The sequence below is a fragment of the Dendrobium catenatum genome, unplaced genomic scaffold (genome assembly GCF_001605985.2).
Source record: "Dendrobium catenatum unplaced genomic scaffold, ASM160598v2 fragScaff_scaffold_289, whole genome shotgun sequence".
NCBI classification, from domain to species: Eukaryota; Viridiplantae; Streptophyta; class Magnoliopsida; order Asparagales; family Orchidaceae; genus Dendrobium; species Dendrobium catenatum.
Window position 1 is genome coordinate 309,770 of NW_021318751.1, and position 12,465 is coordinate 322,234.

Sequence of the window (12,465 nt, forward strand, 5' to 3'; positions counted from 1 at the left end):
AATATATTATAGGATGATTATATGTGAATTTGGGAGACTCAAGCTTCTCCTGTTGAGGGATCATCTTCAGGTTCAACTTAGTACTCCGAGTACCGAACATAGCCACATGCGATGGGAGGGAGGCATAAAGACATGGTGTATGGATTAAGCTCTCAAGCATATACAATTGAGGCGACCCAAGCCGGTTTACATTATATAGTGATACAACATAGATGAGATCATAAGCCAAAAGATAGCTAGTATCACCAAAGAGATAGAGGAGATGTGACAAATATAGGCTAGTATACTGACACAACAATCTCAGAAGATGACACAACAATATGAGATACAAGCGAAACTACACTCATACATTCAAGAAAATTGAAAGGGGAATGATCATCAGCCAGTTCCTAGGCCTGAGTCTGAGATTGAGTTTGATTAGATATTTGAATGTTGTAATTTGAACTTTATGTTTGATTCTTGGCGGTGATAGACATTTTAAATTTGAATTTTGTTATCTTATTGTTCGTTGTTTTTAAATTATATTATGTTTATATTTATGTTTAAATTTTGAATTTTGAATTAAATTTCATGTTTATATTTTGTTTTGATAAACTGTTTGAATGATACAATATTGTCTGGTGAATCATAAACATGTGTAAATTATCAACTTTAAAGGAATGCTATAGGTTTTCGGGGCTATTCCGACGAAAAGTTCATCTATAATCTTCGTTTGCACCATTTCGACGACATTTTTGGCGGCCATGGAATGATAATAGTTGACGAAAATTACAGGCAGTCTTTATGCCACAATTATCATCATTGAGTTGAAACGATTTAATTGGAAAATACATCAGAAGACCGTCGAAAAAATTTTCGACATAATTTAATCCAACAAATTTAATTTTCCTATGTGGTTTTTACAGGTAAAATGTTATCCGTAAGAATTCTACCAAAACAATTAAACTTCGATAGAAAGATATCTATTTTCTGGCAGAAATGACCGACGAAAATTGCCGCTTTTCCTGTAATGTATGACTTTCTATGATGTACTATTGAGTACAATATTAAAAATTAGAATAAAAAAACAAAGCCTACGCACGGTCTATAGCTCTGACATTCGATGATATAAAAGAGAAGTCCATATCGAATATATGGTTGACATAGAAGGCTCTTAGAAGTCGTCGAGATGGGCTTCAAGCATGACAAAGAGAAGAGAAAGGTGAAAGAAAGGATTTGGAGGTCAGGACAAGCTGGGGCTTCAAATCTAAAAAGAAAATGATAGTTTAAAAAAGATAAAACTTATTTTTAGTATTTAAAAAATTAAATAAAATAAAATTGTCTAAAAAGAAAGAAAAAAAATGAATGAACAAACAAACAAAATTTTCTTTTCTTCAAGAAAAAATAGAAAAAAAAAATTTGATTCCAAACAATCCTAAGTTACTCAAAAAACACTCTAAAACATTTGTTTTGCTTTATAGTTCACGGTGATTCATTTTTATAATGCACAAATCAAAACATAATTTGATAATAAAAAAATATCCCCAACCTACTATTTTTTAGTTTTCCTTCAATCATACATGAGCTCAATTTGTTATAACTTAAGTTTCAATTTCTCGCTAATATGTTAAAACTATTTTCATGTATCTTCCTTTTGAGAAAATTTGGCTCAACCTATTGTGCATTAAAATTAGCTCAAGAAATTGTATATAAGCCAAAACATGGTGTCATTTATAAGCCAAAACATGGTGTCATTTAGAAAGTACTTATGCCAAATGCCAGCTTCCAAAAGAAAAGGAGAAATTATGCAATTTGAAGGAAATGTATTGTATTTCAAGGAGTGACTTACAATCTGATCTAAAAGAAACTTGAGAGGTTTTTGTTGCATGTAGGAAATTGAACTTTGACATTGAAGATTTTTTTTTTGTTCAAATGCAGTATTTCTCATTTATATAGTTTCAACCATCGTAAAGCGAGTGACAATATGACAAACTTCCCCAAGTAGTCAAAGAATCCTCACATAAAGTGCATAGCGAGAGATGTCAAAGTTGTTATAGGGACATAAGTTCTTGCAACATTATTGATAGAAATCATAAAAATTTTCATCTTTGTTTTCTATTTCTTTTGCTAGTACTAGCATGTTTATTTGATGGTACGTAAAAGAATAGAACAATAAAAAAATTATCCTCCATAATAATAATATATTATAATAACAATGTTATATGATGGTACATCTCTCACAAAAAGGATAGCATGTTTAATGTACCCTATTCACATTACCAACATCCCTCAGCCAACCTCATACCTTATATGATGGCATGTTTCTCACAAACCCAATAAAATGTATGTTTATTTTTTGGAGTCCTTCAATGCATTTCACTCACTTAATCTAATGTTGCCTTTTCCATCAACAAATTTCTCAATTCATGCTTCATTCAATATCTGATCACTGCATTGCACATAAACATTTACATGGCACAATACATCATGGAATCTCTCTCCTTTCGCAATACATGCCTCTCAAATGTTGATTAAGTAATAATTTTTTATGATCATACCTCCACCGATACCTATATTATTTTTCTTGATTCCAATGTAATATCTTGGGGTTCTAAGAAACAACAAATTGCGGTGCAATCCTCCACTAAAGTTGAATATAAAATAGTTGCCTCCGTCACCATTGAACTACTTTGGATAATGTCGCTCATCCAAGAATTGAGTATCCTTACGTTTACTCCACTAATTATTAATTTTGATAAGAAAATTTTTGTACTTCACTCAAGTGTGGAGCATATTGTCATTGATTTTCATTTCATGCAAGACAAAATCTAGAATGGTATTCTTCGTGTCACTAATGTTTCATCCAATGACCAACCGATTGATGTCTTGACAAAGCCTCTTTCATGATACACTCTTGTAGTAGCCTAACATAGATATTAGTATAATTAAAACAATTTCCAAAACCTCTTCCATTATATTTTACTTATCAATTCTTACTTCCTAAAATAATTATTCTCCATGTCAAAATATACATTTGATTTTAGTTCTTTCGATCTCTATTCTATTTAATAAAAATTTTATAACTTCTATATTGTTATATTGCAAGCTTGTTTCTCTCTATAACAACAACAACAACAAAAGCCTTTATCCCACTATGTGTGGTCGGCTACATGAATCCTTTTTCTCCATTGTGTTATGTTAAGAGTCAAATTTTCATCTAAATCTAATAAAGAAAGGTCATTTCTAATAAGAATTCAAAATTTTTGTAGGCTCTAAATAGGTCTCCATTCCATGCTGATATTGTAAAAGAATTGAAGAATAAAAACAATAATGAATTGTGATTGGTTATTGTTTATTGAGTTTAACTTCCACTATATACTTTTATGGTAATTTTATAACTTCCACTATATACTTTTACTCTATTTAATCAAAATTTTATAACTTTATTTGGTTATATTACAAGCTTGTTTCCCCCTATAACAACAACAACTCTTTATCCCACTATGTGGGGTCGGCTACATGAATCCTTTTTTCTCCAATGTGTCTTAACGAGTCAAATTATCATCTAAATCTAATAAAGAAAGGTCATTTCTAATAAGAATTCAAATTTTTTGTAGGCTCTAAATAGCTCTCCATTCCATGTTGATATTGTAAAAGAATTGAAGAATAATTACAATAATGATTGTGATTGATTATTGTTTATTGAATTTAACTTCCACTATATATTTTGATGGTAATTGATGCCTTTTTACTTCTTCTCGTTTGTTTCAACAAAATCTTTCATGAGTTTAAAAAACACCTACTCATAAGTTATTTTTTGGTTTGAGTTATTATGATTTTTGGCAACTCAAATTAGTGAGTTAATTTCCAATATGATATCAAAGATTGGTGATTGCTGGTGGTGATCATACACTTCCATTTTCCACCACGACCTTGGCTTGTTAAATCCAATAATGTTTGTGTCCAAATGTGTAGATTTAATTCATGATTGTGGATTTTAATAATGGTATTCTAGACTCCAACTAAATTGCATCTAGATATTCCCAAGTTAAAAAGTATCAACGACATCGCTTGAAAGCTAGGCTTGTATTAAGCCATATTTGATTAGCTAAAATTTATGGGATGCAGTCAATGGTATGAAGACCAAAATGTTAGCAAATGGAGAAATTGAGAGAAAATGGTGAATCAATGTTGAATTTGTGTTATACTAAAAGTTACTATGCATGAGGAGCACCTTATGCATATTTAAGAAAATGTAGAACTAAAATAGGCATGGGAATTTTTCTTGGCTCTCTTACTATAACTAATGAGGCATGGATTTAACTTTTGGAGAAGCAAGGCAGCATGACCGTCTCTTTGTTTTTTTTTTTTTCCCCTCAAAATAAGGATGTGATCGATTTGATGAGATTGATATTCCTGATGCAAATTCTCAATAAGAAAAAAGTGAGTTTTGCAAAATTTTAATTCTTGTTTGAATATAGATTATCTTGTGTATATAATTCTTTTCTTAGGTTGACTAGCTACATCACAAATTAATTAAGTTGATTTAATTGGAGAATTTATTTATCAATCAAGAAGTTTTAAATTCTCAAAAATATAGTATATTTGCTTTCACATCTAAATAAACAACTTTGATTTGTATGAATAAAAATGAAAAAAATATATATTTTTAATAAAATCTGGAGATGTCAAATTTGGCTGTATATGAGAAAGATACAAAATCCTAATTGGAAAAGTCAGGTTCTTTGGAATTTGTTATATATGTGAAATGTTTGGCCATAGAAAACAGGAATGCATAATCAAACTTAAGCAGTCAAATGTTGCTACAAGTAGAGATCAAGGTAAAGGCAAAGTTAAAATTTCAAGTGAGAGAAGGGGAAATGACTTGCCTAAAACTTGCAGGTGATAAATCTTGTATATATAATATATGATTGCAAGAGAATTTAAGATATATAGAGATCACTCTTATATAAGGAGGGGGAGACCCAACCATTCATTCCATCATACCTAAGTGTAAAGAATGACGATTTTAGTTCTTCAAGCTAATCAATCTCTACTATTGATTTAAATATTCCAGAAATCCGGAAGTCTTAAGAAGTATTTTGATACTTCACATATTTATTCTTGCTATGATTCTCTTGTCATTATTGATGATTTATTTTATCCTATAGACCCTTGGAGATCCATCTCTTTCATCATTTATTGGCTGGCTCAAATTTAAGTTTAGTAGATTCATGGCTTGAATAATAATTTATTTTATGTTTCTCAAATTATGTGCCGACCTCACGTATTGGGACAAAGGCTTGATGTTGTTGTTGTTGTTGTGTCTCAAATTAATCATAAAATATACTTTGGTTTATCTGAAGTCCTAAAAAGTGAGAATTTTTTTGAATGCTAATATGCAATATGTAGAAACTGATATTGATGATTTGTCAAGATATACATAGGATTACTTTCGGAATCACAAACTAAAATTTACGGAAAAAATATCCATTAGCTCAAAACTTTGGTTGAGAATTCATTAAAAGGTAAAATCTCCTGCAGCTTGAGATTTGATAGTAGAGGACAATATATGTTTAAGGAAAGTGTGAAAATCATGGATAAATTGAAAATGTGATTAAAAAAAATTTATGTGACTAAAATGACAATTTGACATATTTTCTTGAACATTTGGAACTATGATTCATGGTAAAAATGCTAAAAACAGTACATGTTTTGGGCTTAGGGCATGTGAATATTTATTTTATGTCATCAACTTAAATTTTCTCTGGCTTAGAAATAGCTAAGAAAAGTCCTTGAGAAGTCTAGTGTTCATCATTTAAATTAAAGGAGAAACAAATTATAGCTGAAGATGAAGAATTAGTTCAATTTTAGGAGATCAAGAGAAAGATGAAACTTGTCGGGTTATATGATAATTGTAATTATTGTTATTTGTTCAATTGTTTATTGCTTTATTGCTTCCCCAATATATAGATTAGTAGGGTGCTCATTTCCTCTAAACAAACCAAAGGTTTTTAGCAAGACTAAGAACTCGATTTGCATTCACATATAGTGATTTCCCTTATTTCATCTAACAGACTCTTGCATCTAAAGCTTGACAATGGCCACCTCAATTTTTCATGAATAGAGCACAGTAATATCCAAGAATTCAACGCAAAAGGGGGAGTTGAAATTAATACTTCATTGCTAAAAAGCCTTCTAAAATTATTATTCATATTTTTATATGGATTTTATTTTATTTATTCATCAGATTTTTTTTTTTTTTTTGTTATTATTTTTTGGTATAGAAGGCTATCTTTCCTCTATATAAAGAGTAATAGTCAAGTATGTAATGTGAGTAGTAGAAATGAATAAAAATTCAGAAACAATCTATGCTCTAAATAGTTCTAGCTCCAATCCAAGTTGATAGCATAAAAGGATTGAAGAATCGTTGCAACAGTGACTTGTTTTTAGCTGCTGGTTATTGAGTATAGTTTCCATTATATGCTTTTCTGGTTATTGATACTTCATTCCTTAGTATAGCTAGCTGATTTGAACTAATTAAGCATTCTGGTTTGTAAAAATCCTCATATTGCTGCTATTGTATTGCACTAAACAAAATTTTCAAGAGTATAATTACATACTGACCGAGAATTGAAGTAATTTTATGCTTTTAGTTATTATGATAAAGGTTAAAAAAAATGCAAGTAAAGTATCTTTTAATTACGCTTCAGATTTTTAATATCATTTTCTGGACAGTGACTATTGATGGTGACTAAAAGTATTCGACTTAGAATGACCATACATGCAGTCACAAGAAATGACACTTCTTCAAAAAAAGTGGCTATATATAATATATAAATGTGCGATTAAAAATATTATTTTTTGTCACAATTTCGGAAATTCTAAGTCTTATGTGATCAAAACCAAAGGGAAAGGGTTTTTAAGTGGAATTTCCAGAACAAGAAATTACTGTAGAAAGATGTAGTAGCAAATCTTATATATATGCACAGCAGTAGGTATGTAGCATTATTCAAGTTTTATAAAAGACAAAAAACTAGAACAGTTCCAATATATTCTTCTCCTCAAGTTCCGAGCTTTCAAACAAAACGATCATTTCATCCCCCCCTACTGCAGGAGAGATGCTTCATCATTTCCAGGATTTATGATATATAAAGTAAAATCATGGATATAAATGTTAGCTACATAAAACTTCACAGAAATCTACGCCTCCATTACTCCAACAAGCAAATATATAGATCTTTAGTTTTCAAAAAGATTTGACCTTCGCGAACAGTCATTCGTTAAGAAAAGTAGCTGTGCTTGAACGAAATTTTACATTACGTTTACAAAAATAAGATCCGTTATACCAGTTTGGCTCAATAAGAGCCCAACATACATGTACGTGCATGTTCATTTTATTGTAAAAACCTTCGATTATACTTCAAAAATAATGGAAAACTTATATTTTGATGAGTTTTATGAATAGTAAAAGCATATTAATTGGTCCCTTTTATACGTTCAGAGCTAGCCATCAATTGAAAAACTATTGATGGCCATCAACTAAGCTTATTGTTGGTAGAAGTTAATAATGAACAAGATTTGATGTTTTAGTTTGTTTTTTATTCGTATTCAGTCCCCAATCGTTAACAAGTTATTTAATAGAGACATAGAACCACTCAGTACTCCTTCCAAGTCAGCTCATTTACACCCCTGACGGATCACCATGAAACTAGCACATTTAGTACTCTGAAGTTTACTCCATGAAAATAGGGAAGGAAATCAACCCCGTGACTTTGATCATAGCCCTCCAAATAACCCTACAGCGATCATATACTCCTCTTAATTCCCACATTATGAAAACTATATATTATTTCTAAAGCTTAATCAAAATAAAAATTTGAAAACATGAGATAAGAGTAAATGGCCCAATATGAGTAACCACAAGTTTCCGACTGAAGTGTGGAAGGGAGAAATGACAGGCCTGATAAGAACAGAATCCGATGTTCTTTTCATTGCACTGTGTTCACTATTCAGAAAGTAGAAAGAAAGGAAGGAAAAAAAGAAAAGATAAAAGAGAAGGAGAGCTAGAGGAATCAATGAACGATTACTTTCAAAAACTGGTAGATTATTATTCTCTTGAAACCCTAAATCCCTAAAGAAAACATGTCAGAACAGCCCAGAACCTAAAAAGCTAACTCCTTTGTCCTGCTAAGCTTAGGATATCCACGTGTACCCATCTCCTTTGCTCCCTTTCTCTAATATAATGGCATCTTATCCCCATCATGCAGATAAATGCTTTGTTAATAGCAAGCACTAATCACATTAACATTGTCTAACTCGAGATCTGAGATATCGACATTTTCTTTTTTAAGACTAAGATTTACCTTTTTAAATGTATAAATATTCAGACTATTAATTAAAATAATAAATGTCATCAAGAAATTTATTTTATATGCATATAATAATGGAGATTTGAAATATTTATAAGATACAAAGAAGATTTTCCGGACAAAGACTCGCGGGAAAGACGGGAGACCTTCTTCTCCGCTCTGCTATTATAACCTGACACAAGGCCGTACGACTGGTTTGTTTTAGACCATGTTCCAAAATCTTAAACCCTAACTCATTCAGCTTCTTTTCTACGAGGAGAAAGAGAACTCCATTGTTGCACTCCATAAAACAATGGGGAAAGTAATTAAATCCTAACGAGCTACAGATTGTTAGACAGACTTAGTTTTGCCTTCTCACATGCGAAAACATGTATATGAATACACAGACAGCTTAGAGATAGAGATGAAGGGAGAGAGAGAAATGAGTTCTTACCAGTAGAGAAGTGGAAGCTCATCGAGCTAAGATCAGTGATAGAGCTGAGTTGGGATTCTGCCTTTCGAAGAAAATCAGCTGCTTCTTCAAACGGCCTCGACAGCTCTTCTTTGTACTTGACGAGGATATCGTAATATGCTTCCTTTCAAGAAATCAACCACAAATTAAATAATAGAAAATATAGTTTTTAGATTAAGACAATTATTTTATTTTGTGAAAAAACAATCATATTTAAGAAAAATTATTTTTTGCAGACAAATAAACGAGTTTATGAATCATCACCATGAACTGGTCGAGCTCAGGGTCAGCGGTGGGGAAGCTCCGACCACCGCCAGGCCGTGTCTCTAGGTCGCGGGTGACGGTAGAGAGACGCGCCGCCACTTCCGGTGGCGCGCCGAGTTTGTGGCACTCGGCGTAAGCGGCTACGAGGTTGGGGTAGTGAGGATGCGCCATGATTCTGGCTTTCACATCCGCCGGAGAAACCGGGGGAGGTACACATGCTCCGGCGAAGGATATCTCGTCTTTGATGAGATGAGATGATGATGGCTGAGTAGTGATAATAGATGGGAACATAAAATCGTCCATTTGAAATTAAAAATATGAGAATTGGGGCAGAAGAAGAGTAGAAGCTGGAGATAGGGAGAGAAACTGACCAAAGAAAGAAGGAAGGTAAATAAGAGAGAGAAAAAGGTGTGGATGTCAAATCAAGTTTAGAGTTTGCATCCAAAAGGCGTACAACCTATGTAAAATTAGTGTTTGTTTAGGACCTTTATAACTATTTGTGATTATACCAAATTATTTAAAAAGTTATGAGTAGTATTAATTTTTTTTTCTTTAATAAAATTGAACAATAATTTTTTTGCATATTTAATTGAGAAATTCTTCCTTAACGTTAATTTATAAGAAAATTGCCATTGGTATGTTACTATTGAGAAAAGAATTAATTTAAAAAAAAAAAAGAGAGAGAGTGAAAGAATCTATTAATATTTAAACATAACTAATTTTTAAATTTAAAACTTATTTTAATTATATATATTTCAAAATGATTCTAATACTTGTAATTTTTTTAAAGTGAATATTTTGTTTCAAATTTTTTTTTATTTATCGTAAATTTTTTCAGTAGCTTTTTTTAATCATAATTTATATTCAAATAATATATTTCTTTCCGTGGCTTTTTTTACCGTTATCATAATTTAATCGATCGTTTTAGTTAATTATTAATAAAATGGTAGTGAAATAAAAATGTGGTATAAAATAAGAGCCTTCATGTGGGAGATGGAACACGTTTCTAAACGCTATTGGAGAGACTGTCTTAAGATAAGAGGGAGAGAGATTTAATTTTGATTAGCTGTCTTTGGATGGAAATATTGTTACTAATTCACTGCACTAAGTACGGTCCCATTTGATTAAGGTTTTGTTTAATAATATTAAACTGTTTGATTGTGCGGTAACTGATAAAAATAAGAGGAGAAGAGGGAAGCTATATGGTTTGTTCTGTACCGGTCTGATTTATGCCTCAATAGTGTTTAGTTTAAACGCGTTTTGCATTTGAATAATAGTGATCACCTAATAAGGTTTGACCAGAAATTTCTTCAATTTGAGTTTATTTGAAAGAATTTGAAGTTAAATATAGCTTATCAATGTAGATTAACTGATTTTTATTTTAAATTATTTATTAAAAAGTACATAAAATTGTAATCTGGAGCAGTGTGAATTATATATATATATGTATTATTAAATTTAACAACTTAAATAAAAAATTTAAAAATAGAAAGGTGTCAGGATGTAAAAAAATATTTAAGGAAGAAAAAATAAATAAATAAATAATATGAAAATTATGTGATCAAGAAAGTTAAGGAAAAAAAAAAGTAAAAAAAAAAAGGGGGCCAAATAGGTAACATACAAATTCCATTCAAATAAAACTTAGAAAAATCCCACGCAAGAAAATATTCTTATTAGATTACATCACATAAAAAAAAGTAGGTATCCATCACAATATAATGGGATGTGATGAAGAACAAGTCATTTTGAAGTACAAGAATGTTGAAATTAGCTTCACAAACCAATAACATAATGAATCTTTTGCACACCAAAGAGTCAAGATTGAAATGTTTTGATCATGGAAGAGTTTTTCATCCTAATTCAAATATTCATAGTTATTAAAGCCATGGATTTTTGATATTGTGAAATGGAATGTTTTGGTGTAAACTTTCTACTTCCTTGGCTCAAAAGGATATTTTTAATATACAATAGTAGATGAGCCATGCCTATTTGATTTTTTTTCTTAATTCTAGTTATTAAAAATAGTATCATCTCCCAAACTAAAATTAGAGACACATATATTGAAGGACGGAATGAAATGAATAGAAACTTTTTTTTTTTTTTTGAAAAAACCCACATAAGGGGCATATGCGTAAATATAAATCAAGGTTCCAAGCCCTTAATGAATCTAAAGCCCTCAAGAATACAACATTTAAAGCAAAACATATGTGCCTTATATTCAATCTAATACAAGATCAGGCAAAAGAAAAAATAAAAATAAAAACAAGACCACCATGGGAGCCAACAATCCACCAAAGAGATGCCAAATAGAAACAATAAGTGCCAGCACCAGTAGAGATCCAGCAAGACAGCATCCTATAAGAAAGAAACAATGGAGAAAAGGCAAAAAAGGAGCCACAACCTTCCTGCACCCAAACTGCTAAGCTGAGAAAAATCACAACCCACACCCCAACCAACAAAACAAATAGTCAAACCAAACCAACAAGGCCCAATAAGAGCTACTTCTTCTTGGATTTCTTATTACGATGCTTACCACCCCTAAGAGTAGAAGCCTTGTCAACTATGCTAATCACATTCAAATTATACATTGCATGAAACTCCTCTTCATACCCAATACAATCCTCCCCATCACCTCCAAATACGGAAGAAACAAACTCATCCAGCCAATCACATTGGGCCTCACAAGAATCCTTCATTTTTAACGTCATTTGAGCTTTCAAAACATCATTAGATATAAGAGAGATAGGAATATCAATCAAAGGCAATCCTTCATTCGCAACCAAAATTAGGGGACATAATCGGTCCCAAAGAAGTCACTCCACTAGAGACAACGACCACTCCACAAGAGGAGTCATTCGAGTTGTTATGAGACAAACCGTTATGAAGAGAAGCCATGGAAGATAGATCTAAGCCGACACCAACCACCTTGTTAACATCACACAAATCAAAATCCACCACATGCATATTCTCATGACAAGTTTTAGGATCAATACCTTCATGACCCAACTCAACACCAACTAAAGAAACAACAAATTTAATACCATCAGCAGCCATTAAATGAACATTACTATCTGCCCCGATAATTATATCCTCACAAGCCTTTTGGGATGGAGAAATGTAGTGATTTCCAGCGTTAATGACATTAGGAGCAAAAGAAGAAATTTCAACCAAATTAGAAGAAATAGTGCTGATATTCTCAATAATCAGAACAACCACAGAGGGATCCACAAGGACTTGATTCAACTGACAACCCAGCATCACTAGATATGCCAACCGAATTTTCCATGTGGTCCTCACCAACAACATCAGCATCATTGTGCAAAGCCAAATCCACATAGCCATTGACATGTCCAGTATTATGCTCAACACTAGAAGGCAAAATACACGCATTACCCAAGC

At 31.7% G+C, this 12,465-nt stretch overlaps 1 protein-coding gene across 1 annotated transcript in view; it reads right to left on the minus strand.

Annotated features, from left to right (window-relative positions):
- The window catches only part of LOC110113932 (homeobox protein knotted-1-like 6), a 39,671-nt gene extending 30,297 nt beyond the window's left edge, over positions 1 to 9,374 (minus strand). Inside the window, exons 1-2 of the mRNA XM_020846658.2 lie at positions 9,067 to 9,374; positions 8,785 to 8,926 (exon numbers count right to left, since the gene is read on the minus strand). Coding sequence (XP_020702317.1) covers positions 8,785 to 8,926; positions 9,067 to 9,369 — 445 coding nt within the window. The 5' untranslated portion in view covers positions 9,370 to 9,374. The remainder of the gene's footprint in view (positions 1 to 8,784; positions 8,927 to 9,066) is intronic.
- Positions 9,375 to 12,465: the final 3,091 nt, after the last annotated feature.